This window comes from Monodon monoceros, unplaced genomic scaffold (genome assembly GCF_005190385.1).
Source record: "Monodon monoceros isolate NGI ecotype Baffin Bay Population unplaced genomic scaffold, NGI_Narwhal_1 Super_Scaffold_4, whole genome shotgun sequence".
Lineage (NCBI taxonomy): Eukaryota > Metazoa > Chordata > Mammalia > Artiodactyla > Monodontidae > Monodon > Monodon monoceros.
In genome coordinates this window covers 20,132,946-20,146,664 of record NW_021703781.1, presented here as the reverse complement: position 1 = coordinate 20,146,664, position 13,719 = coordinate 20,132,946, and the positions used below count along the sequence as shown (strand labels likewise).

General features: G+C 47.9%; 1 protein-coding gene across 2 annotated transcripts in view; it reads right to left on the bottom strand.

Annotated features, from left to right (window-relative positions):
- TSPAN15 (tetraspanin 15) overlaps window positions 1-13,719 on the bottom strand; it is a 66,295-nt gene that overhangs the window by 14,315 nt on the left and 38,261 nt on the right. For both annotated transcript variants that reach the window (XM_029201211.1, XM_029201210.1), the window contains exons 2-3: window positions 6,255-6,440; window positions 4,911-4,985 (exon numbers count right to left, since the gene is read on the bottom strand). In XM_029201211.1, coding sequence (XP_029057044.1) covers window positions 4,911-4,985; window positions 6,255-6,440 — 261 coding nt within the window. The remainder of the gene's footprint in view (window positions 1-4,910; window positions 4,986-6,254; window positions 6,441-13,719) is intronic.

Here is a 13,719-nt window from a genome sequence, read left to right as displayed (position 1 = left end):
TAATCCCCGTGGTGGGGGAGGGTTATGCTTTGGTCTCCCAGGTGTTTGGGGCTCTAGCTCTCACTCCCACAGTGGGAGGCACCAGCTATGGGAATCTGTCCACAACAGTGCAGAACTTTCTCTACTTTATTCTGGGTGGGAAGGATATATATGCTCAGGTGCTCAGCCAAGCAGGCCATGCTGTCTCCTTTCTCCCTGCCCTGACCTCATGGTCACACCCAGAGCCCGCTAGTGGCAATGCCATGATAAACAGGCTGGGTGCTGCCCATCATCCCATGGCCTGGTGTTAGGTGTGACCACAGCACCCTCTGATCAAGGCCAGGAAAGTGGTCGCTCCCCTGACTGTTCTGGTGGTAGAGGGAAGGAGGTCGGGGATGGGTAAAGACGTACCAGCTACAGCCCAGTGCCCTCTGGGTGTCCCTGCTCAGCCCTGCCTCGCTGGGAACACACGGTCAGGAGCTGCCCACCTCCAAAACCCCCGACACCCTCCAGAGAGCCTCGGGACAAGCTGTGGTGATGGCAGGTCAAGAGCAGTGAGACCCAGACAGCTGTGGAGGTCGTTCAGGTTCTCTGCCCCCCACTGGGTTCAAGGTGCTGCACTTCCGCTTCTAATGCCCGGGCCCTTGGGGCCAACAGCTCTGCACCCAGCTCTCCAATGCACGGCCACTCGACCCTGCACAAGCAGAAAAGCTGCTTCAGTCCAACTACTGGGTCATGCCTGGCAGCAGGGGCAGTGGTTGATGGAGTTTCTTCCTTACACTCGGGAGTCTGTTTATCTTTCTCTGCCTGGCGGTGGCCATGGTCTGTGCACCTTCCTGAGAACCCTGTGTGAAGTTATTAGCCTGATGACTTGTCCTCATTTGTCACCACAAGTGCATTCTTAGAGTTAAGAGGTAGCCTGCAGGGCTGGAGAATGAACTTATTACATTGTGATTCAGAGAAGTCTGTCTTCTCCTCTTGGTGAAGAAAAACTGGAGTTGGGAACTCACCTCCTCCTGGAACCTGACCTTGACTGTGCCTCACCTCTTCCTCCATCGTACGCTGCCCCTTTCTGCCACCATCAACAGCCAGGCTGCTCCTTCCCTATCCTCGCCATTGGCCCATTTCTTGTTTTACAAAATCGCATGGCATTACAGTTGGCAGGGACATCATTTTTCTTTATATGGTATTTTCCCCCCTGATTATAAAAAAAGAAAAAGAAAATTTGGGAGCTAGGGAAAAAAAGAGTCCCATCCCTCAGAGGAGATATGAATTAATATGTTAATATTTCTATTTCCTTCCAGATTTTTCCAGGCCTATTTTTTTCATTGTGGAGATCTTACTGCACTTAGTTTTGTATCTCATTTTTTAATTTTTTGAATTATGTATCATGGGCATATGACAGCACAGCCCATCATGAGCCTCCAAAGAGCTGAGAGCCCTGAAGGTGAAGGTCCTTCCTGGGTTGCACACTGAGACCTTCTCCTGACAGGGCCCCATGAAGGGGACAACCCACCCAAGGGGAAGGAACACACTTCACCCCGTGGTGCCCTCAGGGTTTGGGGATAATGGAAACTCTCACCCCTGACCGCAGGCCCACGGCATCCTCGGCTGTAAGAGCTAAGGGTCCCTGGAGGTTTCGTCTTAGTTCTCTCCCTGGAAAAGAGTGGTGTCACAGTCCCTGTTGACCTACCCGGCCCTGGAAAATAAGTCAACCACCTTTGTGAAAGCACCTGGGAAACCAGAACTGCTGTTCACTTAGGGGATTGTTTATTAAACCACTGATGCTGCTAACCCTGGCCTGGACCTGGGCTTTAGTCAGTAAAGCACTCATAACTCTGGAAAGCTGTGGGCTGGCCAGGAGCCCTGCTGACTGCACAAAAATGCATCCCCATTCGCAAATGGAATAAACATCTCTCTCCCCTCAGGGCTGCTGAAAAATGAACCAATACCCTGGAACTGCCAGCCCAGAGCAGATGGTCTGAAAAGCAGAAAAGAGAAAAAGGGAGGAACGGGTATCAAAACTAGATTGGGAAGACAACCAGTGGGACAAGGCAATCTACAGATTCAATGCGATCCCCTATCAAAATTCAGATGGCATCTTTCACAGAAATAGAAAAAAAAATCCTCAAATTCATATGGAACCACAACAAACCCCAATAGCCAAAGCAATCTTGAGCAAGAAGAACAAAGCTGGAGGCATCACTCTTCATGACTTCAATATTGCAAAGCTATAGTTACCAAAACAGTATGGTGTTGACATAAAAATAGACACATAGGTCAATGGAACAGAATAGACAGCCTGGAAATACACCCACACATATATGGTCAACTGATTTCCAGCAAAGATGCCAAGAATATACAACAGGGAAAGGACAATCTCTTTAATAAATGGTGTTGAGAAAACTGGAAATCCATGTGCTAAAGAATGAAATTAGACCCTTATCTTATACCATAGACAAAAATCAACTCAAGACGAATGAAAGACTTAAATATAAGATCTGAAATTGTAGAACTAACTCCTAGAAGAAAATATAGGGAAAAACTCCTTGACATTGGTCTTAGCAGTGATTTTTTGGATCTGACATCAAACATTATAGGCAATGTCGCCTATAGCAAAAATAAATAAGTGGGACTACATCAAACAAAAAAGTTTCTTCACGGCAAAATAATCAAAAAAGTAAAAAGGCAAACTATGAAAATATCTGTAAACCATATATCTGATAAGACGTTAATATCCAAAATATACAAGGAACCCTTACAACTGAATAGCAAAAAAAACAAATACAGTTGACCCTTGAACACTGTAGGGATTAGGGATGCCAACACCCAACACAGTTGAAAATCTGCATACTGCTATTTCTGCCTCAAAAGCAAAGGAAATGATAAATAACTCACCCAAGGGCAGGAAGCTAAAACAGCTTAAATAGAGTCAGGACTCAAACCCTAGTTCTTTTGACTCCACATATTGTAATCTCTAACTGAACATAAACTTTTCCTCACACTTAGTTATTTAAGGATCTGTAAAATGAAATACAGGTACTATATTTATTGAAAAAACTCTGTGTATAAGTGGACACACACATTTCAAACCCATGCTGTTCAAGGGTCAACTGTAATCTGAGTAAAAAACAGGCAGAGAACCTGAATAGATATTTTTCCAGAGAAGACATACAAATGGCCAACAGGTATATGAAAAGATGCTCAACATCACTAAACATCAGGGAAATGCAAACTGAAACCACAATGAGATATTATCTCACTCCTGGTGGAATGTCTATTATCAAAAAACGAGAGACAAATGTTGGTGAGGAGAAAAGGAAGCCTTTGTACACTGTTGATGGGAGTGTAAATTGGTACAATCATTATGGAAAACAGTATGATGATTCCTCAAAAAATTAAAAATAGAACTACCATACGTGGTATAATCCCACTTGCGGGTATATATCCAAAGGAAATGAAATTACTATCTCAAAGAGTTATCTGCCAGGAAAAGAACTCTCATGTTCATTGCAGTATGATTCACAATTGCCAAGATATGGAAACAACGTGTCTGTTGCCAGATGAATGGATAAAGATGTGAGATATATACATATATAGAGAGAGATACAGATACGTAGATATATAGATATACATATATTCTCCATTGTGTGTGTATATATATGTATATATATATAAAATGTATATATAATGGAATATTATTCAGCCATAAAAAAGAAGGAAAACCTGCCACTTGTGACAACATGGGTGAACCTCGAGGGGATTATACTAGGTGAAATAAGTCAGACAGAGAAAGACTAACACTATATGGAGTCACTTATATGTGGAGTCTAAAAAAAAAAACCAAAAAAAACCTCAAACTCATAGAACCAGTGAGTAGAAAAGTGGTTGCCAGAGGATAGGAGGCGGGTGAAATACGGAGATGTTGGTCAATGGTACAAACTTCCAGTTATAAGATGAATAAGCTCTGAGGATCTAATGTACAGCGTACTGACTATAGTTAATAATACTGTATTATACATTTGAAATTTGCTAAGGGAACAGATCTTAAGTATTCTCATCAAAAAAAAAAGTTAACTATTTGAGGTGATGGATGTATTAATTACCTTGATTGTGGTAATCCTTTCACAATGTATACGTATCTCAAATCATCACACTGTACAGTTTAAATATATCACAATTTTGTCAATTATTCCCCATAAAGCTAGGGCAGGGGAGAAAAAAAGAACTGAAAAAAAGATTGGAAAGCATCCCTGAGCTGCCTCCATCTTCCTGTGTTTTCTTAGGGGGGCTTCTTAACCTCTCTGTGCCTCAATGACTCCATCAATATGATGGGAATCTCCCCTTCCATCACAAAACAGGAAGAAGACCCCTGGATTCCAAGGGTATAGACATGCCTGTGGTTAAGGCCCACCCAGCTGGTCTCCCTACTGTCCACTCTCCATTCAGCAGCAAGTAAAATGTGAATCAGATCACATCACTTCCCAGCATAAAACTCTCCAAAGGCTTCCTACTGCCTTTAAAACAAAAATCCAAGGCCCTACCTGATCTGCCCTAGATCTTCATCTTCTACCCTCTCCCCATCACTCACCTGTTTCAGCCAAGCGGCCTCCACACTGTGCACAAACCCGCCAAACTCCCTTCTGCCTCAGTGGCTCCCTCCGCCTGGACCTCTGTTCCCTCTGAGCCTTAGCTGGTTGGTTCCTTTTCAGCAGCATCCTCCCCACCTCCACCCCAGGCACTCTGTTATCAGCCTGTTTTGTTTTCTTGTTCTCCGGTTTACCTGTTCAGTGCCCATCGCCCCAGCCCAGTGGATGTTCCACAAGGGATTATCTGCCCAGCTCTCTGCTGCACCCCCAGTTTGCAGCCCTGGGCGCACACACAGTGGGTGACTAGCATATACATGGCTGATAACTGCGCCAGAGGCCCACCTGGTTCCGGAAGATCAAGGCCACCACGCCACCAATGAGCTCGATTATGAGGCAAATCCCAAGGATGTACATAAACTGGAAAACAAAATTCAGAGATTCACCTAGAGGGGAAGGGGAAGTGCCATCTGCTCCGAGGTCAAGCACAATAAAGAGAATCACCTCTGTCGGAGCTCTTAGCGGCTCCTGGGCCTTTCGCCCCTTCCTCCTGTGAGGACACAGGATGTGGACACACATTCCCGGGAAAGCCTGTCGCTGGAGCTAGTGGTCAGGAAAAGTGACTCAGCTGTCCCAGCCAGACTGTTATCAAGGTTTGTCCCAGGGGTCCTCAGCAGGGTCTAGGTGGAGAAACACAATCCCCTCCACCCACCCCCCACCACAAGCAGAGCTGGTCCTCGCTCTGGCTGACCCGGAGGGGACAGGCCTGGCTTGATGGACAGGCTGCGCAGCATTTCCAGCTCTGCCTGCAGAGGCTCTCCAAAGTGGCTTCCCAGACCCCCAGGGTGGGTGAGGGGATGCCTGAGGCTTACAGGATACACCCCCCTTTATCACAGAAACGGGCATTGTCCAAACTGATGGCAATAACTTCCAGGCTCAGGCAGCACCAAGACTATCCTCATAGGGGCTTTTAGGGGCTTCCTGCGTGAGGGGGTCAATGAGGTCAAACACACACGTGGTTGCAGAGAAAACAGATCCTCCTACCCGGCACCCCCCACTCTGGGAAGCCATCCATCTCCTGCCAGTAAGGGGGGTAGGGGGGTTGACCTTCCCTGACCCCAGGTCAGGCACTTGGCCAAGCAGGCCCATCAGAGTCCTAGGACCTTGGCCAGAGTTACCAGGAAAGATTCCCCGGAATCAAGAACCATAAGGACTGTTGGCCTGAGGCTGCTGGCCACCACTGCAAAGAGAGCCTGAGAACAGCATCGGGCGTCCAGCTGGGAGGTGGCGAGAGAGAGAGCCTGAGGGCACCGTCTGTAGCCCTGGACCCAGTATGGGCTTGCTGGTTACATGAGCTACTGACTCACCACCAACAACTTTTCTTGGTTTTGCTTGCTCTCATTTGAGTGTGCTTTCTCCCACCTCCAACCGACAGTCCAGACCAACACAGGGTTTAATTAAGAAGAACAGTATTCAAATCAGCCTTTCTACGCATTAGTGGAGGAGGCTGGGCACTCTTGGGCCAACGTGCACAGACAGGCTGACCCAGGAAACACTCTAAAAGAGCTGGTTTGAGGCAAGGACTGAATAACTGGGATGCCCAAGGGCCCAGGGGTGCTCTCCCCAGCTCTCCTGGGGACGCCAAGGACCCCACCACCAGTGGCTGAGGGGTGCGTGGGGCAGACTCACCGCTTGGAGAAGGCACAGGTTGTCGCGAAGGGAAGCCAGCACGCCGATGAAGGACACGATGAACATGACAACCCCCAGGAGGATGAGGATGATGGCCGGGGCCAGAAAGGCACTTTCCAGGGTTTTGTATTTCTGCCTCTCGACCTCTGCATAGATCCCCACTGACAGGACCAGGCCCCCGATCAGCTGCGGCAAGAAAGCAAGGAGTGAGAGAGGAGAAGAACTGGCAGTTGCGTGATTTTCCTACAAAGGGCTCGTCTGAGGGCTGTGATGTCTGCCGTTCGAGGGGCTCACCCCAGGTGACTGGATGTGAGGGAAACTGTTATGGGCTCAACTGTGTCCCCCCAAATTCACATGCTGAAGCCCTAACCCCCAGGACCTCAGAATGGGACTGTACTTGGAGATTGAGGCTTTAAAGAGGTAATTAAGTTAAAATGAGGTCTTATGACTAGGCCTTAATCCAATACAAATGTTGTCCTTAGAAGAAGAGGAGATTAGGATACAGACACACACAGAAGACCATGTGAAGACACAGGGAGAAGACAGCCATCTACAGACCCAAAGAGAGGGGTCTCAGAGAAAACCAACTCTGCCCACACCTTCCTCTTGGACTTCTGGTCTCCAGAGCTGCAAGACAACAAATCTCTGTTGTTTAAGCCACCCAGTCTGTGGCACTTTGTTATGGCAGCCCTAGCAAACTAATACAGACCCTATTTGGAAATGCTGCTTTAGAAGAAGGTACTGGTGAGTCAGGGAAAATCCACTGGCTAGAGGGTCAGAGAACCTGGGTTCGAGTCCCAGCTGTGCCACTTGCTAACCCTGGGCGTTGGATAGGCCTTGGACCACATGAGTCCGTGTTCTCATCTGAAAAATGGCTGAAGTTTATCATTTCTGCCCTGCTCACCCCACAGGTTTTTGCAAGGCTTTTGTGAGATAAGGAAACTGGAAACACTGTAAGTCTGTAAAGCCTGGGGCCCCTGGGCTGCGTATTACACAGGCAGGTCACCAAGGGAAATTTCAGAACTGCTCAGGGAGATGGGCATTTCACTCAGCACCATAAACATGGAATTTATCTTCAGAAAGACTATCGGGAATGCCGAAAGTCGGAGCAGGAGGGCTTTTCCGGTGAATTCTTCATCATCAACTTTCCTAACGGTGGAAAGGTGACCACTGTAACAACCCATCAGAAAAATCCAGGCAAAAAAAAGCCCTTGGGGGACCCCTTTTTTGCTCTCAGCCTGAAAACTCTCATACTAAATCTTCAGGGAGATTGATCAGCTGACATCACCCCGAACCCTCAGATGAGTCTGTGGCTGCACTGCCACATTGCACTGGGATCCGCAATAGTGTTCTAACTGGCCCCCACACTGTTCTCCACAACAGAGTGACAGGCGAAACCTAATCAGGGCAGGCTGGTACTCTGTGTGCCAAGAGTAAAAGCCACAACCCTAATCACAGCCTACACAGCCTGTCTGAGCTCACTTCTCACTTCCCCCACTTCCTCACTCTGCTTTAACTGCATGGGGCTCCTCACTGCTGGTCAAACACACGAAGTGTGCCACCCCAGGGCCTTTGCACAGGCTGTTCCCACTGCCTGGAATGCTCTTCCTCCTGATCTCCATATGGCTCTATGGCTCCCTCCCTCACCTCCTTCCCGTCTTTGCTCAATCGTTTCCTGCTCAGTGAGGCCTTTGGGGTCATCTTGTTTAAATGTAGAAAATCCCTCTCCTTGAAACTCCCGATCCCATTTTCCTGTTTTATGTTTTTCCTTTGTAATTGCAAGTATTTAACATACCACATTTTTTGCTCTATTTTTTAACTGTTTGTCTTGCCAACAAGAACATAAGCTCCATGCTAGGAGGGATTTTCGACCATTTCGGACATCGTCAGCACCCACAACAGCCCTGGCATTTAGGAAGTACAACAGGCATTTATAATCAATGTCTGTCGAATGGATGCAAGCCAGGCTTCCTAATAGACCCCCTTGGGTTTGAGTCTGCCACTGTCTACCCAGCCTCCTTCCCGTCCAAGGATTCTGGCTTTCCAGGCCACACATTCCCGAGAGCAGATACCCTGGACTTCACAGAGCAGAAGGCAGTGTGGGAGAGGAGCTGGAAGCCATGGTGCTGTCAGCAAAGGTCTGAGTAAAGGAAATGAGGGATAATACAGACAAGATGTGGGCCAGATGTGCCATGAGCACAGCTACCCTAGAGTCAACATCTGGAACTCCTCAAGTTACTCCTGGTCTACCCCCACCTTAAATTGGCTACAATGTGCCCTCAAAGTAGATCCCCTTGACTGCCTTCTAAAGAGCACCAAGACTGTCCTGGGTAAAGGGAAGTGCCTGCTTCTCCTAAGCTTTGACAAGTGGCGGGGATGCCAAAAGTCAAACAGACCAACCTTACTTAGAAACACTGGGTAACAGGGGATTACTGGGAAGCCATCTCCCTCGGGTCCAGGGTTCTGCTGTATTTCACAGCTAAGTGCCATTCCCCTTAGTTTGAAAGGATAATCTGGGACTACTGAGATCCACTCCCCTGGTCTAAAGGAATGCCTTCCCAACACACATGGGCCAATAGGTGCGAAAGGCATTGACAAACTTGGCCATGAGCCACTTATTAACAAGTTGGCCATATCAGGAAAACCGTGAGTGAAATGATGTCATCCAAATTACCCAGTTGGGTAAATTTTTTAATTTATAAGACAGGATACACACACACACACACACACACACACACACACACACACACACACACAGCCCTCTATAGGAAATTGGGGACCACAGGAAATAAAACCTACCTTTGATAGGGAAAGATTAACCAGAGTTATTTGGTCAGTTCATGCTCCAAACCCCAGGACATGGTGAAATCATTGTTCAAGGCTGGCCTAAGCCCTGCGGGTCCTCTGAGAACAAGGGCAAGCAGCTTTAGAGAGCCAAATCCTCCCCTTCCGAATCAGTGCAATTACAAGAAATCACTCACTCAACCCTAACCCTGAACCAGACACAGAGCCCAGAGATCCTTCCACCCCAGGGATCCTTCCACCCCTTCACCCTGGGGATGACAGTTAAAGAAGAACCCCACAAAGAGGTGACATCTTCAGAGCCCAGGCAGGAGTGCAGCCAATATGCAAGGCCATGGGGGCAACAGAGGTGGGGCTTTACCCTCTATCTTGGTGGAAAGTATGATTCTCAGGTTGTCACTGAACCAACAAGATAACATCTTAATATTTTCAGGATTGATTCCATATACTTTTGTTTTGTTTCCTGCTGTAAAAAAAAAAAAAAGCTCTTCTTGGGCAGGATGGACACAGGCCCTGACATCTTCCCAGTGCCCTAGCCTGTCCCCCTCCCTCCTTCCCGCTTGAGGCTATGCTTTTGGATTAAAGTACCGTAAACCATCTCCAAAACACCAAAGCTGTCATTGGCCTCCATTCTGAGCAGAATTGACCCCAGCCCTCTTTGTAAAGGCCAGTCAGTGGCTTCTTCTATTTTTATAAGCTCCCCGGACACTCCAGAACAGCCTTGCCGGGAGGAAACAAAACTTCCTTTGGTCTGATCTCTCTCCTGTTACAAAAGATCACATTTTCCTTGCTAGTCAGCCTTGCAACATTTCCAGACCACTAAAGCCATAGGAAAGCTGCTGTGGCAAACGCAGACCCAAACTTCTGGACTCCCGCACCACTGTGTACTGAGCTATCACAGGTTCGTGTCTCCTGGTCCAGCCCTCCCAGCGGCCAGCAGGCAGTCCCCAAGGTGGCTTCGCACACAGCACACGCTGATCTGGGCTCCTCATTCAAGGGTTCCAGGGGCAGTAGGCACGGGGAGAGGCCGGCATACCCCTCCCAGGCACTTCAAGATTTCCAAATGATATTTACATCTCTGAGGACATCAGTTTATGTTTCCATGTGAGTATAAAATTAACTGTTGATGCTAGCGTGCAATCCCATCCACTCTTCTCTGCTAATTATAGTCTCTCTTCGGGGGCCGGCCACTCCAGCTCCAGCGCAGGAAGTAAATGGCCCATTTGTCAAGCAGCACAGCTTCAGCTAAACATGGCTGGGGATGAGGGGCACACGGCCACGCCCATTTGGGGCCAAAGAGGCAAAGAACATGCTGCTGGTAGCCCACGCGCCAGGACCAGAGCCTCAGACTTTGCAAGCCACATGGCATCTTCAACAGGCTGCATGGGAGCCCTGTCGTCCATTGTGAACCAGGCCCAAAGGTCCCCTCTGAGCCCTGCAGCCTGGAACCGGCTTCTTCCTCTGCAGGCTGAGGCCCAGCTTCACGCAGCTGCTGGGAAGCAGGAGGCCGTGTGAGGCATTCCAGCACCTGCGTCGTCCCCTCCTTCAGGAAGCACCTGGTCCCAGCTGGCTTACCCCCAGCTGGGGCAGGTCTGCACTTCGAGGGGACCTGCAAGGCCTATTTTTACCCACAAAGGCACATGCCAGGCACCTATTGTGTTCCAGACCCTGGGGGTCACAACGGGTCCCAAGACTAGACAATGGGCTAAGTCTGGAGGAGGGGAGATTAAGAGGCTAGAAATGATCTCTGTGGCCTGATGGATGGAATTCAGGGGTCTTTGAACTGGGGATGGAGAAAAAAGTCAATCCTTACTTTCATTAGCCTTTAACTGAAATGTTCCTTTCACGAAAAAAGAGGAAGAACCTCAGGTCTACGGGAAGCATGCTGCAATCCCTCCCATGGGGAAGGCTCTGGGAATTTGAACAAAACTGAGGGGGAGAAAGGAAACATCAGAAAATCAAGGTGGGCTTCCTGGAGGAGCCAGTGTTTCCTGGAAGGTCCCAAGAACTGTTTCACTCTGAAACCATCTCATGGGTCACTCAAGGCTCCAGGGTTCTGTGTGGCCCAAACAAAGCACTTTTCTGAGTTTTGAGCTTGAAAGGATGTGGGGAGTAGCTAAAATCCAAGGCCTGAGAGAGATTTTAAATAAGATGGGGCTAGCAGGTCCCCTGCATCCAGCCAAGAAACCCCGGACTTCACATCCATCAGCTCTTCTGCCCCAGGACGATCCTGCCTGGCCCTAGGCAGAGCCCACCCTGCAGACAGCCACCTCCTCCTCAGCACACTCTGTATCATCTTCTCTCACGCACAGATTAGGGCTGGAAGGAGCAGTAGAGGCAGGATAAGAGATGGGAGTTGGCATTCTGGACCTTCATTTATTAGTTCAGCGCCCTTGGCCATGTCACTTCGCCTCTTTGACCCTCACCTTTCACCTGTAAAACAGTAAAGGCTGCTGCTGTGTACAGAGTGATTATGCTGTGCCAGCATCCTGCAAAGTGCTACACCGGCATGATCTCCCTTGACCATCACACATCCTTGCACGTCTAAGAAACAGCCGATCACATTTTACAGACCAGTCTCAGTGAGGCTAAGTGTCACAGACCTTATGAGAGGCAGAGCCAGGATGTGTGGGCAAAACCTGTCTGGCCTGCCACTAAGGCTACCAGATGGGCCTTTCACTTAGATCTGGGAGATAACTGGTCTGAAATGTCTCTGCAAAATACAAAGGTTCCAGTAGCAGAGCAGTGCTCCCAAGAGAATGTTCTGTGATGATAGTAACGTCTAATACGGTAGCCACTAGCCATGTGTGGCTAGTAAGCTCTTGAAATGTGGCTTGTGTGCCTGGGGAGCTGAATTTTTAATTTTACTTCCTTTAAAGTAGTTTAGATTTGATCACGTGTAGCTGGTGGCCACCGTATTGGACAGCACAGCTCCAGAGCAGCTCTCATTGGACGCTGCCCCTTACCATTCTCACCTTGCTCCTTTCTGATAGTACAGACCACCCTTATTAGAGAGTCACGTGCCCTAACCATCCTGCCACTAGCTAGAGGAAGTTCAATTCATACTCACTGACTTCATTCAGGAGAAAGCAACCTCTTTTCCCACTTTCCCCAAGAAAGCTCAGTTCCTATTATCCCATCCCTCTTGCCCCTAAGGAAAGCAGGACACACCAGATCCAGCATCCCCAACCCAAACTGATATAGGGCCTATTCTGTCTCCTGGGAAGGTGCCAGACCCACCTCTAGGACTACAGGGCAGTATTCTAAGCTCTGGGGCCCTGGACCCCAGCACTAAGTCCAGGCAGCCTGTGCTTGAGGAAAGGGGTTCCTCCCAACCCCAAAGGAAAGCCAGCCCTGGAGGAAACAGCAGAGACTGCCTCCTACTGCCAGCAAAAAAGCCAGCCTCTGGTCTTTGTCACTGATACTCCACTGTCAACTCTGCCTTCACCCTAGACTTCTTTCTTTTTAAAAAACTGGACATCAATGCAGAGAACTTGGTTAACTGCAACACTTGGTCCATGACATCCTCTGACAGTCTGCTTTTGTTTGGATCGTAGGAAGCACCACATATTAACCAGTCCTCCTGTCCTCGCTGATGTGCTACGACTCTGCTGTCACACACTGGCTCTCCCATCGGTCACTCGGTCCCAAAACGAACCTCCCTAGTGTAGTGACTACAGTTTTATAACACACCATGGCATCTGCTAGGCCACATCCCTCCTTCCTGTCTTCTTCCTAAGTGTCCTGGATACTCTTAGACCTTGACTCTTGTGTAGATATTTTAGAATCATTGTATCAAATACCATGAAAAAACCTGCTAAGGTTTAACTAGAACCGCATTGAATCTATAGATCCCTTCGGGGAGAACTGACATCTTTATCAGGACTTCCTGCCCAAAAGCATGATTTATTCCTTCTTTATTTACATCACCTTTATTATGACCTCTCTAATAACAGTGCTCTCCACCTCCCTCAAGCTTTTCTGTGGCTGTCTAGGCAGATCTGGGGAGAGACTTGTGGAAGTCTTTCCCAAGCTGCCCCTCCAGCTAGGCCCAGGGTGGGAAACATGGCCTTTGGAAAACAAATCTCTCCAAGAAGCAAAGTGGACACACCAGTCTGTTTTGCTACCCTCCTGTCACCAACAGTTACAAGCACTTGATTTAAAAGACTCCCACACGATAAATTAGGAGTTTGGGATTAACATATACACATTACTATATACAAAACGGATAATCAACAAGGACACACTGTATAGTACACAGAACTCTACTCAATATTCTGTAATAACCTATAATAGAAAAAAACCTGAAAAAGAATGGATATATGTATATGTATAGCGGAATCACTTTGCCATACACCTGAAACTAACACAACTTTGTAAATCAACTATATTCCCAAAATAAAATAAAAATTAAATTAAAAAAATAAAAGACTCCCACATGTTGTCTGTTCTCTATATTGTGAAGTTTTTTAGAGGTCTGCCTTGTCACTTTCTCTATCACTAGATGATCGTCCACATTCTTACAGCTGGGAAAAAAAAAAAAAAAGGCTCCCAGATGCACACAGCTCATTCCAGGCTGTGAAAGAGTTAAACTGGGAGGTTTGCAAGCCCCAGCTACTCAACCCAGCCGGGGCAGAGTGGAATTTCTAATCACAAACCAGCA